Source organism: Helobdella robusta, assembly GCF_000326865.2.
Source record: "Helobdella robusta unplaced genomic scaffold HELROscaffold_5, whole genome shotgun sequence".
In the NCBI taxonomy this organism is placed as follows: Eukaryota; Metazoa; Annelida; class Clitellata; order Rhynchobdellida; family Glossiphoniidae; genus Helobdella; species Helobdella robusta.
In genome coordinates, this window is record NW_008705254.1 from 7,013,859 (window position 1) to 7,033,975 (window position 20,117).

At 33.7% G+C, this 20,117-nt stretch overlaps 3 protein-coding genes across 3 annotated transcripts; 2 read left to right on the forward strand and 1 right to left on the reverse strand.

The window, feature by feature from the left end:
• Positions 1-1,105: 1,105 nt before the first annotated feature.
• On the forward strand, positions 1,106-6,165 carry HELRODRAFT_163884 (hypothetical protein; the record flags this gene model as incomplete). The annotated part of the gene is made up of 8 exons (XM_009027628.1): positions 1,106-1,140; positions 1,338-1,668; positions 1,839-1,940; positions 2,424-2,582; positions 4,249-4,385; positions 4,577-4,667; positions 4,926-5,066; positions 5,866-6,165. 8 exons carry the CDS (start codon positions 1,106-1,108, stop codon positions 6,163-6,165), a joined length of 1,296 nt encoding a protein of 431 aa, XP_009025876.1.
• A 2,026-nt stretch (positions 6,166-8,191) lies between these two features.
• HELRODRAFT_163885 (hypothetical protein) lies at positions 8,192-15,459 on the reverse strand (the record flags this gene model as incomplete). The annotated part of the gene is made up of 7 exons (XM_009027629.1): positions 8,192-8,271; positions 10,895-11,030; positions 11,286-11,414; positions 11,466-11,548; positions 11,650-11,952; positions 12,117-12,361; positions 15,434-15,459. 7 exons carry the CDS (start codon positions 15,457-15,459, stop codon positions 8,192-8,194), a joined length of 1,002 nt encoding a protein of 333 aa, XP_009025877.1.
• Positions 15,460-18,166: 2,707 nt separating this feature from the next.
• HELRODRAFT_163886 (hypothetical protein) lies at positions 18,167-19,324 on the forward strand (the record flags this gene model as incomplete). Its single annotated transcript, XM_009027630.1, has 2 exons — positions 18,167-18,220; positions 18,314-19,324. 2 exons carry the CDS (start codon positions 18,167-18,169, stop codon positions 19,322-19,324), a joined length of 1,065 nt encoding a protein of 354 aa, XP_009025878.1.
• Between the last annotated feature and the right edge of the window lie 793 nt (positions 19,325-20,117).

The window sequence follows — 20,117 nt, forward strand, 5'->3', positions numbered from 1 at the left end:
ACTTGAGGGGCTTTGTTGGCTGAAGGGCTTATTGTATTAATAAATTAAATGGTTGACAGAATATTATGTTGGCTGATTATGAATATATTAGATTAGTAAGTTAACTTGCATGTTATGTTGGCTGATTGTGATTGTGGATGTTGTGGTGACTGATTAGAATGTGGACATTATGGGGGCTAATTGTGAATAATATTTTGGCTGATCATATAAATATACTTTGGGAAAGCTAGCAAATGTTCAATAGCAAACTTTCAGTTTTAAGCTGGAAAAATAAGAAGCATTGTAAATTAAATGTTTTTATGAAATGATAAATAATTTAAAGTTTTTAATGATGTTGTGTTTAGTAATAATTATAAGTTGGTTAGTGCCAGAGTTAGGGAATATAGAACGTTTGTCGACTTTAGACAAGTGATAATGTATATTTATGGTGACTGATTGGGATATTATGGTAGCTAAAAGGAATATTATAGTGGCTGAATGGGATATTATGTTAGCTAATTGGAATATTATGTTGGCTGATGGGGAATATTAATCTAATATTCACAATCAGCCAACGTTTTATTCATAAACTTTAAAACCTATTGTTATCTAGTGACAGTTTTAATGAAATAAGTCACTCAGTAAATAAAAAAGTCACTCAGCCAATTGGTGAAAAGGAAATAAAATTAAAAGAAATTAAATATTAATTATATAATTATTTATTTACTTTAATAATTTACTTTCTTTATAATGATATTATATTATTCTATGAGAGTTGTCACAATATAATTCTCAAATGCTGAAAAAGCTTGAAGAATAGATTTAGAATTAAAAAAAACCAATTTGTCATAAAAATAAAACTCTGACCTTGGCTATGCCATTTTAATGATAATCTTAAATCTTAAGTAAAATTCTTTAGGTTTTATGGATGCATTAATGATTAGCAGACATGTGTACAGGATCCCCCAATAGATTAGATTAAATAATTTTTTACATAAGTTTTTTCATTTATTTTGATGCAGCTTTGTGGTGAACAGAATGTGACAGTTTCTGTTTTTAATTCCTAAATACTTTTTCAAATTATTGTGAAATAAATAATTAAATGAAATCTTGTCAAAAACATGACATGTTATTGAATCAAGATTGGAATGAAATCAGAAGGTATTCTTTATTTATTTTTTCTATTTAAAATTTTTATTAATAATGTAATATTTAACAAAATAATAATTATGGTTCTCACAATCATGGTTTTTAAAAATTCTTCAATACAAATTTTCACTGGAATAGCATGCATGTATATTTAATTAGGCAAGAAATTAATTTATATCATGATAACCTCTGCTCATGTTCCCCTAAAGAATACCAAGTGGTCTTGATAAAAGTTGGGAGACAAGAAGAGTAGAAGGTTTAGAGATGATGTCGACCAGTTTGGAACTTCAGAGAGAGAAGGTAAGACATTCATGCAAGGCACCTACTTGCTATCATACTGCAGTTAACAAAGGCAGCCTGGCATGCAACAATAAGAAGAATTCTTCATCAAAGAACCATGAGGTGCTTGCCACTGCAAACCACAATCAAATGGCTGCTAGAACCAAGGGTGGCTCCTGTGGTAAGAATGGTAATGCAACTGACAGTAACTGCCAACAAATTGTCAAATGTAGATCTTTATCCAGTTCTAAAAAAAATAAGGTTGGAATTTTATTATCAAGTTTTGGGTCTCTTCTTTTTGTTTTTTATTTTCATAAAAAGTTTTTATGCCTTTTTTAAATTATTCTATTTTTTTATTTCATTTCTAATTTTTTTTTAATATTTTATAGATATGTGACAAAATAAAATTTTCTAATTGAAATTGATTTCAGTTATCAATTATCTCATCACCACACAAACATGAGAGGTCACTGACCTGTGAAATATTTCCTGGTGTCGGTGGCTCTGTTGTCGGAAAAAACGCTAACCATCAAGTCAGACGTTGTTGTTGTTGTTTTATGTTGTTGTTGTTGATGTTACTTGTTATGTTGTTATTGCAGTTCAGAAATTGTTGGCCATCCTGTCTTTACTCTGGGTGATGGTGGTGCTGCTCTTATTTTTTATTACATTCTATTAAATCTTCCAGGTCACAGATTGTGTTTAGATATTTTCTATTTTTAATTGTTAATTTATATATAATTTTTATTTATAGTTATATTTATTTCTTATGTTATCTCTTGAAAAGTATTTACTTTAATATTACTTTAATATTATCCATTAAACAGCATATTCTCTTTTAGATATTTTCATTAATTAGGTTCAAGGTTTGTGTTTAACCCAAATAGGTGATTTTTGGTAGCAATTAGCTTTGTTAATATGTTTGTTGTGAATATTACAGTTTAGGCTAATTTGCGGTTTTGTATAATTTACAATACTTTTGCATTTCATTTTGTAATTTGTTTTGAACTGCACTGCAGGCTGCAACATCAGAAAACTTTGAGATGAAGGAGCTAGAGGAACAAGTCATTGAATTGATTCACCAGCTTGCTCAACACAAACATCAAGCTCGACTGGACAAGTTGAGTCTTGCTAAACTTCAACAGGAACTTTCAAGAACCATAAGTGAAAAACCAATGGTTGGTAGTTTATTTCTTGAGCAATCAATCGACTTCATGCTAATCATCTATTTTTATCTACAATGTAGTGGTAGTTACGTCTTGCCTCGGGGAAACTGGGTCTGGACGTTAAACGAAGATTGATTGATTGATTGATTGATGATTGATTGATTGATTGATTGATTGATTGATTGATTGATAGTGGTAGTTGTTGCACTGCATCGGGCATTCGGTGGTTGGGTTGCTCCTGGTGAGGCCTGAGCCAATTCATCACCGCTATCGGGTTGAACCAGAAATCTATTATTTTGAGATCAGTGGGGTTGTTGATGCAGTTAAACAGATGGGTGCTGATGGTAGAAAGGACAGATGTTATTGAGTTCACTGTATATTTTTGCTTTGTAGCTGCTGAGAAAGATGCTGTAGCCAGATTGGTGTTGGGCTAACATCTGTCTGAGAGCCCTGGGTAGACTTTCTTCAGATTTATCTATTTTAGTTGTTGGTGTAGGCCATTCGTTGAGTAGAACTTGGGCAAGGTGTGATTTGGTGGCGGCTTTGGTGGCGTTACTATCTAGAGTAACGGAGGCAGCTTTCAAAGAGCTTTCATTGATGACTGCAGGAAGTGTTGTAGGAAACCATCTTGAACTGGAGGTGTCTTTTATGTTGTGATAAAGTCTGGGCTGTGTTGTAATATTATGACATGGATTATTCTGAGGCTTCCAGATTTGTAGGGTAGCAAGAGGATTTCTGCGACGCAGCTGCTCACCGACATAGACAGCCAATCTTTTACGATTATTGTTGAGTGACCGATTGCTTTGTATGTCTGCAGAATTGCTTTCTTTTCCTGACCAAAGGACTCTGGTGCAACGGCCTTCATGCGATGGAGCCGATTGGCGCAACCGTTGCAACACTCTCTCCTGCCAATGGGTTTTAGCCACCGGAGTAGTCCATTCCAACCTGCTTCTTCTGTTGCCTCTTTTTAAGGGCGGGTACCTAGCCAAATCTTGACCATAAAACCTGGATCTGTCTTGTATGTAACAACAAGATCAACAAAACCTAATATTCATTCAGTCCATTGCAGAACCTGCGGCAAATGTTTCCACCTGCTTATATGTTCAACCAACTTTAACGGTTATTTTCTTTGTAATAACTGTCTTTGCATGTCCTCAAATTTTGATAGCTCGATGGCACAGGATGTTTCTCTTCAGCAGCCTACAGCATACATCTCAAACTCATCCAACACCAACAAAATTTCTACTCAAACTGCTGGACAGATCAACATCATTGGTCTATAATGTAATGGATATATTTTATGTTCATGGGGTAGTTAAGTTACTGCAGTTTCTGGGTTTTGATTGATTTGTTTAGTGAATAACAAATATAATATAAGTAGGTATATAATATACAATGTATTAGTGAGAATATAAAATGTAAAACTTTTACCATAAATTTCCACTTTGGTGCTAAAATTTTATTCAGCTATCCAAAAATGTCATTTCTAAAAAATTATTTGTGCTTGTCCATAACGCGCACCCATAACTTTCATGTTGGTCTCAAGCAAAATGGTATGGTATGATCCGACAATTCACGATGATTTTATGATGATTTAAATTTGGTTTCTAACTCAAAATGAATCAGCAGAATTAATGCATTCAAATAACCTAAAACATTTATCCTTATTTTTTTATAGAGAGAAATGTTGAAAAGACAGTTGGAACAGGAGAGAGAAAGAAGAGAATTTTTGGAGAACAAATTGAAGGAGATGAAAAATGAATGCTGTTATTGCTGTCCCAATGAAATTAATGTTCTAAAAAAAGAGAACACCAGGTTGTGAATATGTCTATTGTTTTAAAAATTGGGCTTTTTAGATAGTTTGAAATTAAATGATTAAAGATATGAATGATGTACATGTGGTTCAAGGAAGCAATGCTATGTACTAAATCTTTTTGAATAATTAGACAGCTGCAGCATATTTTAGTTTCATAGTAGCTATATTTTTATGTTGATAATGAACGCAGGTTAAATGAGGCCATCCAAGATCTGTTGCCGTACAAACACAGGACTGAAAGAATGCAACAAAATAATTCAAACTCAGTCAACAGTCTTGAGGTACCCTCACTCACTCATCTTCATTTCAATTTTTGGTTCTATTTTTTATAGTTACTTTTTAATTTTGTTATATTTTTCCTATGCTGTGGTTGTCAACAGTTGATGAGGACTTTTTCATGTAAGACCCAATAATCAGTGCAACATAATCTTCTTCTTTTATATTTTTAATTTATTATTTATTTACTTATTTATTTTTTTGGTTATTGTTATAAATTTAAAATTAATAATTGTTATAATGGATATTTTATTGTGAAGCAGACAGAAATGAGCAAATTGAAAAGTCAGCTGGAGAGTTTGGTGCAAGACAATCACTTGATGAACATGGAGGTACAAAAGTTGGAGTCGATAATCAACAAATGTTATCAATGCAAACTACAAATGACTGGCCACATCAAGTTGGTAAGTATTTTTCAAGCTCTTTGTTTTTTTTAAATGTAAATTTTTTTTAATTTTTAAATAAATTTGATTTTATGCATTTTATTCTTTGTAAAGTTTTTTGATAAATGAATAAATATTTGAACTTGAATGATTGAATTATTTTCTTTGACACATAGAAGTGTGTATGACATGTGGAAATTAGTTGGGACTGGTGTTTTTTCTTTCTTCTGAAGATAAATTTAGCGCAATCACTGATGAGCATATTCAACATAGTCATATTTGTATATTGTACCATAAAATAAAATGACGTAACTAAGGATTTTGGGATGTAATTTTGAATAACACTTATGTACCTAGAATATAACAAGTTAAAATGGCGTCAGATAGATATGCTTAAGGTAAAGATATGAACCTTATATAACGTAAAATAATCACAAGCAATGACAGATTAAGTGTTATGCTACGGTAAGTTTACTTCAAACTCTCAAATAAAACTCTCAGACGTGCAATACTTGTACACAAGAGTTTATTATTATTATTGAACACGAGAGCTGTGTTTACACGACTTACTGTTTAGTCGCATATTTTCACCACAAATTAAATTACCTCAACAAAATCAATGACTTTGACGGCTACACCATTCAATTTCGAAACACCATCTACCAATATTTTGTCGAAACATACGGCACAGTAAAACCAAATAAATCAAAAAACGATAATACCAATATCAAACAACTCAAGAAAAAATTGAAACATCTAAAAATTCTTGGTCACAACAACAATAATCACGCTAACGAAATAAATGAAGTAAATTAATCAGATCGAAACTACACCGGGCAAAGTTGGCAAAATCGGGTGGTCGATCAGAGGTGTCTACTCAATCAAACAATTTCTGGCAAACATGCAGAAAAACCTTTTCGCCAGCTACATCACTGCAATCATCGAAATGTTTAGCATCGAAAGGAGTAGCAACTATTTCGAAAATGTAATGAAGCGAGTGATAGAGAAAATTTTACTATTCCCGATTGGATTCTACCTCTGCCACAGCCTGAGCTTAATGGCAATACAAATCCACCATCATATGAAAAAATATCATAAATTATTCGTAAAATTAAATTAAAAGCTTCACCATGCCGCTAGATCAAATGTCAATTATAATATTTAAAAGATGTCCGATACTTAGAACTTATCTACATCTACTGTTGTCAAAATGTTGGGTCTCGTTTACAATTCCAAACTGCTGGAAAAGAGCCTTAACGATTTTAATTTACAAAAAAGGCGACGCTAATGACCCAGCTAATTTTAGACCAATAACTTTACAACCAGTCCTCTATAAAAATTTTATCATCACTCATAAAAAAAAAGATTGTATCATTTTCTTCATCAAAACAAGTTTATCAGCACCAATATTTAAAAAAGATTTTATCCTGAGGTCGACGACTTGGCAGAGCATACACAAATGCTAACCCACGTAAAAAAAAGATGCCAAAAGACACCGACGTACAATTATCGTTGTCCTACTCGACCTAAAAATGTTTTTGTGAAGTAAGTCATTTCCTCATTAACTCAATATTAACGTTTCACCACGTGCCACAATTATTCAAATCGATGATAATGGCAATATTCTCAGAGTATTCGGTATTAGTTTCAATCAACAACAAACTAAAACCAGCATTGCCGATTGGAAAAGGTGTTCTCCAGGGTGACCCATGCTCGCCACTACTCTTCAATTTGTGTTTTAACTCTCTCTCTTCAATTTGTGTTTTAACTCTCTAATGAAAAATCTTGAAACTCAAGAGTATGCTAGCTGTGGTTACTTCCGAGGTCCTACATCTGGGCCTAAAACCAAATCTTGGTTTTAATTTGCCGACGATTCGGGAATTATTGTTCACAGTTTGGTAGGTGCTCAGAAATTGATTGATCTGAACTATGCATGTTGTAAATGGTCGGACATGCAGATGAGAATAGATAAAAGCAGCTCATTTGGCCTGGGAAAAAAGACGGAGTTTATGAACAATTATCTCTGAGGTTAACAATCGAAAAATATGCTCTTCCTAATGTCAAAATTGTTGGCAGTTTTGTCTATCTGGGCAGATTGTACGATTTTGAAAGCAAAAATACAAAAGCCAAAGAAGAGGTTGTTTCAAAATTATAAAAATTGTTAGGAATCACCTCAGTTCTTGACATCACACTGCAGCAAAAACTTCAAATTTTAAAATATTTTATTCCTACGCAATTACAATTTGAATTGCGCAGCTACAACTTTTCATCAACATGGATATCGTTTAGTCTAGACAGTTTAATAGTGGTCAGAGCTAGGAAGTGGCTTGCCATGCCAATCAGTGCCTGTGTATTACAGATACTTTAGCTACCAATGAAGTTTGGCGGTTATAACATCATGTCATTGAGAGGTACTGCAGAGAAAACAAAACTTAAAATTCGTAGCTATCTAAAAACAGCACTAACGATGAAACTCAATGTTTATGGCGAGAAACAGCTCTAAATTTCAACAAGCAGGACAGGCTCATTGAAGCAGTCTCTCATAATTCTCGAGACAAACCGCATAAAATTTGGCCTCGATCATGTATTGGCATTGCAATCACAGGATGTTATAATCAAATCAATTGGCAAACTAATTATCCCCGCGCAAACAACACGTTGGTCATAAATTACAAATAATTTATCCGGGGTACTGTTCAAATTCACAAGGAAATACTTAGTTCAACAATTGCCTACAAATTCAAATTTGTTTAAATGGAAAAAATCCACAACTTTTTTGTGTCCGCTCTGCAATGTTCGACAGACGAACAGACATGTTATGTCAAACTGCAGCTCAACATCTGCTCTAGTGAGGTACACTGAGAGACACAACATGTTATTAGCGTTGATCGTCGGCTGGTCGAAACTACACGCTCCATCAGATTGTTGCGTATTTGCAGATTTGAAAATGGAAAATGTTCGCCCAATGTCGCAGTTCAACACGCTACGTCCCGACATTGCCATTCTGCGAGGCAAAAAAGTTGTGGTTTTAGAACTGACGATATGCCACGAAACTAACCTTCATTCATCCAGACAGTACAAGCGTAAAAAATATAAAAACCTGAAATCTTATTTAAACAATGATTTTATTGACTGTTCTGTAATTGTCAATTCGTTTGAAATTTCGCCAGTTGGTCTCTATAACAACTTAAATTTATCTTTATTTTCAATATTTTTGCCGATGTCTCTAGATGAAAAATTAATTAATAGTGTTATTCGCTCGTCATATAGTATCTATTGTGATTGTGACAGAAACACTGCATAAAATACTATGCTTTAAATATATTTTAATATTTTATACTTGTCACTGACAATGAGCATGGGATTTAATTCTACTTTATTTTTTATTTGATTTTGATTTTATTTTGATTTGTCTGGATGTTTTCTGATAATATAAGAGTTCACAGTATTATTATTATTATTATTATTCAAAACAGCACGGACAGAGCGCCTTGCCAAACAAAAAAATAGAAATTCGAAAATATAAACCATAAATAAATAAAATAGGTAATGTACATAATAAACTTATCTTATATATATATAAATAGTAAAACACAAGTCAACAAAATAAAACAGAATTAATTAATCGTATTAACAATTAAGACAACCGAAAAATGCATACAAATCTGAAACCAATGGACTATTAAGATGATAACCATTGAATGTATATACATCGTGTAAAAGATGATAACTATTGAATGTATATAGTGTAAAAGGAACAATTATGAATTCAAACGCCAATCAAATATGGAGTCACCAAAAAATGAATCTAATAATGATTTAAAAATGTTAATGTTATCAGCATTGACGGCATCAAAAGGAAGCCTATTCCAGTTATCTACCACATGGTTTGAGAAGCAAAATTTACGACAATCTTTATGACATGGTCCTGTAGTCAGTTTCCAGTTGTGTCTTCTCGTACGATCGTCGAACGAAAATAGTAGCGTTGGACTAGCCTTAACAGAAACCTCGCCACGTAAAATTCTGAACAGCAAAATGAGATCCGCCCTGCGACAACGTTACGCGAGTGAAGGCAGCTTAAGTTTCTTTAATCTGTCAATATAAGGAAGAGACCTACAGGAATTAACCAAACGTGTTGCTCTTTTTTGAATTTTTTCAATTTCTAGAATTAAACCAATTTTATAAGGTTTCCATGCTTGAACACCCTTTCCAACTGAGACCTCACCAACGACTTGTACAACAAATTAAAAGCTTCTTCTGATAAATTCTTGAATCCCCAATCCCCAACATGGAGTTAGCTTTATGAACAATTCTCAAAATATGGCTTTTGAACCTAAGCTTGTCATTGAAGATCACTCCTAGATCTGATATCTCTTCAATCTCTGGCAACCGAAAGGGCAGTCCGTTGCAGTTTACAATAGTGAATGGTGTACCTGAATTGTTGCAACCAAACCTTAACATTTGGCATTATTTAACTTCCATTTACTAAACCAATCAACCATTTTTATAATATCCTTAGAAAAGATGATTTTATCTTCGTCACTTTTTATATTACCCTGAAAATTTTTGAGTCGTCTGCAAATAGCAGAACATTGTCACAAGCTGAGGATAAGTCGGTTAACTAAACTAGAAACAACAGCGGACTCAGAACCCCACCTTGGGGAACCCCACTTAAAACCGGTCTATGATCAGATAAAGTACCATCAAGCTTTACTTGAAACGACCTACCACTGATATAGTTCTGAATCCAATTTAGTAGCTTGTTGTTAATACCGTACTGTTTGAGCTTGAATAGTAACCGGCTGTGTGAAACCTTGTCAAACGCTTTTTCAAGATCCATATAAACCACATCAACCTCATAACCATGATCCAATCCCTCAGTAATGAACTCCAAAAACCCCAAAAGTTGCAAGATTGCTGAACGACCTGGTATAAATCCAAACTGGCCATTTGAAAATAAATCATTCTCCATGAAATAATTCATAATGTGATCTTTTATCATAGATTCCAAAATCTTGCAACAAATTGAAGTTAATGCGATCGGACGATAATTTTGAGCCAGATCCTTACGGCCTTTTTTATGAAGAGGAACAACATGACTAAGCTTCCAATCCTGCAACACAATGTCTTCATCAACTGAACGATGGAATAGTCTACTTAAATGGGAGCAGATTGACTTTCTTAATTCCCATAGAACTCGTGGGTGTATATCATCTGGACCTGCTGATTTGCATGTATTTAGCTTTTCAAGTTTTGATAATACCATGCGTTCGTCAATAACCAAATCAGCCATTGGAGATAATACATCAGTGGAGTCAAAATAGATCCGTCCATCAAAAAAGTATCCTCTCTATACACAGAGTAGAAGAAATTAGCATATGCATCAGCTTTCATCTTAGAATCAGTTATTACCCTTCCATCCTCAGTCAATGGACTAGCAACCTCATCACATCTGGTTACTTTTTTCACGTGATTCAAGTTTTTCTTGCGACTGCAATTTCATCACTTTTGTATGTTTTTTAATTTTGTCTCTAATTGTTCGGAATTCTTGAATTTTATCTTCTCCATATCTATAAGTCAACTTCCAAATTACATGCTTTTGCTTTATCAAAACTTTCAAATCATTGGTGATTATAAATTTGAAATCAACGTTTCTTCTTTTCTTTGGAACAAATTCTTTTGTACCACACAACTCACTTTATCTTTAAAAATCTTCCAGTCATTCCCGACATTTCTATCCTCTGTAAACACTTCAATCACTGATGGCAACAGAGCCGACTTTAAACCATTGAAATCGCCTAGATCGAAGCAAAACTTTTTCAAGTTCATATCTGTTAAACGTCCAAAACCAGCAATCATAAATTCAACCACTGAGTGATCGCTGCTCCCAAGAGGTGAATAAAATTTCACGTTTTTAACAAACTCTTGTGATGAAATCACTAAATCCAATATATCTGCAGACTGACCAAATCTAAATCTTGTTGGCTGGTTAATGTGTTGTAACAAAAATTTATTTTTAAGGATATCTAAAAATTTGTTTTCAAATTTCTCTTCACCTCCACTGCAGCTGTACGTATCCCAGTCTATTTCAGGTAAATTGAAATCCCCAAACATTAAAAAATCACCTGGCAATGCTAGACCATCATTAACCAGTGTTAATAGATGAATGTTATTTTTAACACTGGATGTGGGGCTTCTGTATACAAACAGAATATTTAAAAATCTTCCAGAAATGCAAACCTTCACAGTCATATATTCTTTGAATTCTGAGACCATACCAACTTTTGAAACTAACAAAGACTTTTTATAAAACAGCAAAAGTGCCCTTCTACCAACATAAGAAAACTCAGAAGCAAAACTTGAATACCCCTGCAAATTGTATTCAGACAAAAGTATTATTTTTAAAATTTTGGGATTCACCTCCATTAAAGCAATCAGATCAGGTGTACATTTTAAACTTCCCAACAAGGATTGTAAATCTCCAAACTTATTAGACAAAGTATCTACATTGGACATCATAATTCTTAAATATTTCAAATTTGTCTGACTTAAATTTTTTGTATCTCTAAATTTTGCCTTCTAACAGCAACCACATAAAAATCACTTGGTTTTCCTTTGAGCCTGAATGACCATTTTGTTATGTCCTCTTTGGCACTTATTTCTTTCCTTTTTTCTTCCAAAAGTTTTCTGCTGTTACTTCTTTCTTCCTTGGAAAGATCATGATTGACAATTACTTTATTAAAAATTGCTGATTTTTTAAGTTTGTAACAATCTGCAAGTAGCAAATTTTTGGTATTTATATTTGCAAACTGAATCAAAACTGGTCTAGATTTTTGATCATCTTCCATTTTTCTGCCCAGTCTGGAAATTTCAACTCCCTCTGTCTCTGAATCAATCTCTGATATTTCTTTCAAAAATTTTTTAACTACTTCATTCGTGTTGACCCATTTTTTTGCAAATTATATAGGATCACATTATTTCTCCTCTTTTCTCTGTCATTTAGAAATTCAATTTTAGTTGAGGTATCAACAATTGTTTTTTGTACCTGTTTGACATCTAATGACAACTTACCAACTTTTCCTTTAACCTCATCTGAATATTTTTTTATTTCCTGCTCACTCTGTTCAACTCTTGTCTTGGCAACTTTTTCATTCTCCTCCAGAATCTTCATGGAAGAGTACGAAAGATTATCCGTCTTCATCCTGAATTCATTGAAATTACTATTTTGTAGGCCAATGGCATCATCCAAGGACTTCAGTTTTGAGATGATAACTTGAGTCTGGGTTGACAACTCAGAATTCAACACCCTAATAAAACTGTCAAAAACATGAAGAAGGACCTTAAACAGTTAAAATTACTTGGCCGCAACGACCACAGTTTCGACATGAAAATCAGCACATTAAGCAAACAAATAAGAACAAAACTGTTATCACTGAGAAATGCAAAAACTGAGAAACATGTCGACATAACAAAACAACTGAAAGTCAAATTCTGGTCAACATGCAAAAAAATATTCAACCCATCAAACAGCTTAACCCCATCATTCAGCATCGACGACTGCTAGAAATATTTTTACAACATACTCCACGACCCATTTCATAACAAGTTTCGCCTTCAGAACTGGGTTCCAACATTGCAACAACCAACAATTCCATGCAACATCGACCCCCCAACATACAACGAAATAGCAACAGTCATTAGAAAATGCAAACTTAGGTATCCCCCTGTCCACTTGATCAAATCTCAATAATTGTCTTCATAAAATGCCCTATGCTGCGCACAATCCTTCACCAATTTATAGTCGAATGCTGGAGGTCTACTACGGTTCCATCCTGTTGGATAAAGGGCTTCACCATTTTAATCTATAAAAATGGTGACCCCAATGACCCAGCTAACTTTAGACCGATAACGCTACAACCGGTTCTCTACAAGATCTTCTCTACATGCATCGGCAACAGAATACACAAATATCTGGAAAACAACAGCTTCATCAACACCTCAATACAAAAAGGCTCCTATCCAAAATTGGACGGAGGGAAGGAACACACTCATCTACTTACTCACCTGATGAAAGATGCGAAGAAACATCAGCGAACGATCATCGTCACCCTTCTAGATCTCAGAAATGCATTTGGTGAGGTTAGTCACGATCTCATCTCATCTTTTCTAAAATACCATCTTATCCTGGACCAGATATGCAACTTAATTGATTCTATTTATGCTGACTATTCAACAACAGTATCAGTACGTGAGCAGTTAACTCCACCAATCCCTGTGAAACGTGGAGTGCTGCAGGGTGACTCCAGTTCACCTCTTCTTTTTAACCTCTGTTTCAACCCTCAAATGAAAATGTTAGAGAGAAAAGAATATGAACAATGTGGATACCTATGGGGTCCTGCGGCTAATCTAAAACCCGGAGCTTGGATGCAATTCGCTGACGATACAGCTATTATAACAAACAGCTCTAATGGTGTTCAGACTCTAATCAATCTCAACCAAACCTGGTGCAAATGGTCTGGCATGAAAATAAGAGTTGACAAGTGTTTCACATTCGGGATGCGAAAGCGGGATGGCGCATATGAACAATTTCTGCCGAAGCTAACAATAGACGACGAAACAATACCCCAGATAGGCGTCGATGACAAGTTTGAGTATCTGGGTAAATTTTATGATTTTGAGTGCAAAAACGTCAAGGAAAAAGAGATACTCCAAAAGAAACTAACAGATATGCTGCAAGTAATTAGTGACTTAAATGCAACAGCTCAATGGAAACTTCAAATCCTACGTCTCTTCATTCCGTTTCAATTATCATTTCAATTGCGATTGTACGATATTTCGCTAACTTGAATAGGAAACAGCCTAGACCCGTTGATACGCGAAGCTGTAAGAGATTGGTTGTCTCTTCCAGTAAGTAGCTGTATTGCTGAAGTTTTGTCGTTGTCTTACAAAAGTGGAGGGTTAAACATAAAATCGCTAAAACATCACACAGAGCTAATGAGATTAAAACTTAACACACTTGAAAATAAACACTGGTGAAGAAATGAGAGTTCTGTGGCAGGAGTCAAAGAATGAATACATAAAAGTCGACAACCAAATCCAGAGCAACGATATTCAAATGGCGTGCAACGTTCTGAAACAGCGTCAACACCAAAATGACTTCAACCATCTATCTTTGCTACAATGCCTAGGAACAATGATAAAGTCGATTAAGGAAAACGTTCACGACTCAGAGATCACCCGTTGGGCTAATGCAACAAAATCCCTGCCAGATGTTTTATACAAATTCACAAGAAAATATCTCATTCAACAACTTAGTTAAATGGAAAAAAACGAACAACGCAGCATGCTCCCTCTGTTAACGCCAAGGAAACAAATAAGCATGTAGTATCAAACTGTGGTTCGCCATCTGCACTCGCTAGATACTTAAATCGCCACAATAAAATACTTGCCATCATCTTAACATCAAATCATGCATCGAGCCTGGAGCAATCATTTTTGCGGATATCGAAGAAGAATGGATCCGCCCTGTGTCGTAACTGTTTACCTCGCTCAGACCAGACATATCAATCTTGTACAAAAAAACGATTGAAATACTGGAACTAACAGTCTGTCATGAAATCAATTAAACCAAATCAAGAAACTACAAAGTGGATAAGTACAAGAGCAACCTCAAGAATAACCTATTGAATGATTTAAAACATTGCAATATTTTAATCAGCACATTTAAAATTTCGCCAATAGGACTTTATAATTCTTTCAAATTATCTCAAACTAAAATAAACTGGTTTGACGATTTTAGATCTAGCTTAATCAATTCTGCGATAGCGTCTACTTACGCAATATATTGCGACAGAAATAAAGCTTGACTCTAGTTTTTATATTATTTCATCACCTTAGTACACATTCATAATGACGAGCATAGGTTTTAAATTATCCATTATTTTAATCTTTTAACTATTATAATATTTGATCATTTTATATTTAATTGTAATTTTCATTTATATTTTGGCTTTTGAAGAAATAAAAGAGTTCTCATTATTATTATTATTGTTGTTGTTATTATCATTATTATTAATGTAAACCAGCACGGGTTAAATCCCTTGCCACACTGAACTATAAAAATTTAAAAAGTCTAAAAAAAATATACCAATCTAACAATTGTTCAAATGATAAAATACAAAACTAAAAATAATAATCGAATGTTGGATAAACATTTTATATTCGAAATTTTTTGGATTAACTTCCATTAAAGCAACTAAATCAAGCGTAGACTCAAGACATTGAAATAAGATTTTTATAGTAGATCCCCGTAGAAAGGATATATTTCCTGTACTGCATTGTACCTGCACCTTCAATGTTACGTCTGCATCTTTCCACATTCAACTAACAATAGTTTGCAGTCTTCATTTTGCATATTGAATTAGAAAATAGTTACATTTTCTGACAAATACATGACATTTATTAAAGCAAATTCACATAGCTATTAAATTTCAGAAAAATTCAAACAGACAAAAAAATTATTGTAGAAATTTTAACAATTCAACTGTAAGATTGGCTTTTTAAAATTGATACTTTAAACTGTGACAACTGCACAAACGAAAACTGCAGATTGGATGGCATGCTGTTATGACGGCTTTAAAAGCACACAAGACCCTTTTATATTAGGCTTTTCGTTCACAATTAATTATTTTATATTCGAGTTTTTCTAATATAACTGTAATTTTTTAATTTATTAATTGGAAAAACAAAACGTATATTTTTATTCATAATAATATAATTCAAAATAAATTATGAACATTTGATTTGAACAACAAAAACTAAATTAAAAACTAGTTCTATAACCCATTTGTTATTTAAATTGAAGGATAGTGCTATTAGCTCTGATGCTGCATCAAGTAATTCCTTCAAACCCGAGAAAGATGACAAATTTCTGGAAAAGATTAAAAAACTAGAAGGTGAAAAGAAAGATCTGACAAAAGAAAATGAAACACAATTTCAACATTATGAAAAATGTCTTGCTGATGTTACAAGTCAAATATTGCAGGCTCTTGTTGCTCAGAAGGTAACCGTTGGTTATGTTATTGTCGTTAGTGGTGGTCGTTTTTTATTGGCTGGTTGGTTGATTGTCATTGTTAATGTAGTCGGTGGTAGTTGTGGTTGGTTGTTGGCTGATTGTTAATGGTTTTTGTTATGTTAGTTGATGTTAGTTGCCAAGGATCAATTGATTTATGCAATTGATTTATAAGCCATTTATTTATAATTTTATTTAGTTGGTTTGGCTAATTACGGCAGTTGTGGGCTGCTGTTGTATTCGCACATTTTGATTTATTAGTTGTTTTCTAGTCTGTTCATAATCTCCGCTACCATTTTCCCAGCCTCCATTGGGAGCTCGTTCAGTTCACCAAGTTGTTCTCCTAGACCATACTTCCTTCTTATGTGTTTCAGGACCTGACATTCAAGACTATATTAACATTATATCTGGTTTATTCTTTTTCAGGAAATGCATAAGCTCTTTTTTTCATCAAATTGAATTGCAATTCCACTGCACTCTAACCATTTTTTGACGCATCCCAATTTAGAATTCAATAGATCGTCTGTTACATTAGTCTCATCATGACCATTGGGGTTTAAGTTATTTTATTTTTTTTATTGCAATTATCACGTCTCCAGGTGTTCTGCTGAACATATATATTTTGCCTGGTTCCTTTGACGCATTTCAGATGGAATTCCAATGAACAGTCACAACGTAACGGAGGTGTGGAGTTCTTTTTTAGTTACATTCATTGGAACACTAGTCTTATTACTCAGATACTCTGATATTTTTGGGGGACACTACATATTCTGTGGAACATACCGGAACACCTTGTACATTGAATCGGTCTATTATTAATTCTGATCTTCTTATAACATCTCTTACATTTTCCTAACTCTGTATTGGTTGCATGTGATTTTGCTGCAGGCTGACTAGTCCTTCTGGGCATCTGTAGCATGTTCATTTGTTTTGATCACCACGGGTTGCTCTTATTTTTGCTGCCTCATCTCGTGAGAGCATGGAGCACTAGGTTTATTTATGACTTGGTTTGTTGCATTGGAAGGATTGTTACAGGAAGCGCATTGGGGTCCGAGATTAGTCTCGATGTCTCCGGCTTGTAGTAACATGGACAGAAGTGCCATTGGTCATATGTCTGTCCTTTGTAAAAACACGATCGTAGATAGATTTTTTAACTATTTAACCTTTGAGCATTTAGTTTTCATTTGGTCTCAAAGAGGCTGGAAACATTGCAACTGGAGGGCAGTTGTTGCTTGGTGGACAGTTGTTTGGAGTGTTTGAGTTAATTCTGCTTCAGTAGTCGTTGAGTAGATGGCAACGGTTGGTTTTCTTTCTGACTTTCTTTGTAAGGTGTTCTATTTGATTGATTGTTGGTGTAAGAGGATATCTTCCGTTGAGTAACATTGAAGATGTGTAGTTATAGTTTGTTATTGCTTTGTTGACTGCATTTGACATGAGTGTGTTTTCTGAAGATAGTAGATTGGTTTGTTGTTTAATGATAACACTCTTGCAATGCCAATGTGAATGTTCTTGTGAGGCGAGGTTGTGGCAGCCCGCTACTGCTGTTCGGAGGGTCTTGTTTGAATTGCTCGTAGTTTTTGTAAATTTGTTTTTGACGGGTTTGGTCTTGTTTTTGTTTTTTTAATTTTTGTATTAAGGGTTTTCTGTCGTGGCCAGCAATGTTGCGGTTGATGTTGATTATTTTTATTGGTAGTGGTTGCCTTTGGTGGTTGTTGTTGGCGGTTGTTTTTAGATCAGTTGTTTTGCAGGAAGATTTGGTCTGATTGGCCGTTATGTTGATGCAATTAATCCTTATTGAATATTGTTCAATGCTCTTGATAAACTTTTTGAGTGAATGTTACTGGAGATCATCATCATTGGTTGATAGTTTATTGTTGTTGTATATTTTTGGGGCATATTTATATATAATTGTGGTCTACTTTATAAATTATTACATTTTATTAATATAATTTGGCAAAAATTATTTATTTTAAAGAGTCTTAAAGACGAATGTACAATATTGAAAAAGCAATTAGCACAAACTCATGAGGAAAATGAAAATTTGAAAACTATGTTGAATATGAATGTGAGTCCTCAGACTCTAAACTCCGGTTCAAGTTATGAAGTTGGTGTTAATATAATTTTAAAATTTTCTTTTAAGTGTATTTTTGTTGCATCGTAACCCAATGCAACTTTTGTTCCAAATTTTTCATTTCAGACGTCAGGAAGGAAACATTTGATTCAAGAAAAGATAGGCGGTACAGGTTATGAACATAATATGCAATCAAAGAATCGTGTTTTTAATATAATGGACACAGGTCTGACAACTAATAAAAATTCCTCTAACACGTTCAACGACAGTTTCGCTACTCATTTTGATTATCAGGACGTTTCCAGTCTAAGTGGTCGAATGTCACTGGCGAATCAGGGAGGTGGAGAAGGCTTAGCTGAAGGTAAAAGTTCGACGTTGTCGTTAAACGAAATATTGGACGATGTTAACCGAATTAACGAAAAATCCTATGACGACAATTGCGCTGCCTCTTTGCAATTTGCTAACGAGAATTTAAATGATTATGATGTTGACGGTACAAATGAGTCAACCGACATGGTCCGCAGTGTCGAGGTTGAAAATGACAACGTTGCGAAAAAATTGCCAAATTTTCATTGTGACTACTCGGAACATTCTCTGACGACTATGAGTCAGATCAACTTTAGAACTGTAGAATTGGATAATAATTTTTCCGCTCATCATACTCGCTGTCTACCTCGTAAAAGTCGCAGCGTAAACAGTGGTCTGATGATCAAATGTAATGATACGACTAGCCTTAATGATAGATCTAAAAACATTTTGAGTAAAATTGCTAGCAAAAATATACACGCAGCTAAGCATTTACACACCGACAGTGCACTTATTGATGATTCTTCATTTTCCGATAGCATCAGTGTGATGAACACTGTTCCTCGCGACCGATCCTTCATTTTGGATCAAAATAAATGCAACGGGGCTTTGAAAGCTAGCCAGAGAGCTGGCTTTGACGAGGATGGCAACAACACTGTTAAAAAACGTCCCACAAAAAATCTTTTCAACAACGAGAGTGCAAAGTGGAAAAATATTTTTCCACTTTCCTGTACAAAGACCCAGGAGGAGAAGGACGAAGGATATATAAGTAACAAAAACTCTGAAGGGTCTTATGAAATTGCAGCTAATATTTCAAGCGCATCTCATTGAATTTATACCAATTTAGGGCAGTTGAATTGCTCTCTGTATTTAGTTCTGCTTTTTGTTTAGAGTCTATCCGTTTACTTTTTTTATCTTTCAATTTCTTTGTTTTACTGTTTCTGACTTCATCTCATCCTCCATTTTCACATATTTGTTATTCTCTTCTTCTATTTTAGATTATGAAATTTGACGTTACGCCGTAGTTCATTACTTATTCATAATAATCGAGACATTGATCTACTTCGACTTTTTTAAATTCGATAATTGTAATTAGCCTTAATGATATTTTCATGACAAGTATTCGTACTTACGACTTGATAAAAGTTTAAAGTTCTTTATTTTTTTGCTTTGTTTCGTTTTTAAACATCACGTTTGATTAATTCATAATTATGAATTTACTATCTAGGATTGAACTGTATTGTATAAAATGTTTACGAATTTACTAACATTGCAAAAATTATTCTGTATTATTGTATCTACTGCTGATTGTTTTTAATTTGTTGCATGGTTCTCTTCAATCTATTTGTTTAACCGTCTTATTTCCAATCTGTTTTTTTTTTTAATTTTTTGATTATTAAAAATATTTTGATTGTGAATTATTTGTTACTTAATTCAGTGATTTAATTTTGAGTATATTATATTTGCATTATTATTGGCCCAAAAATAAATAAATATATATATATATATATATATATATATATATATATATATATATATAGTTTTTTTATTTGATTGTCTGAATAAAAGTATAACAATTTTATACAGATTTTGTTAGCATTTTCGTCTGCACCGTTGAGTGTGT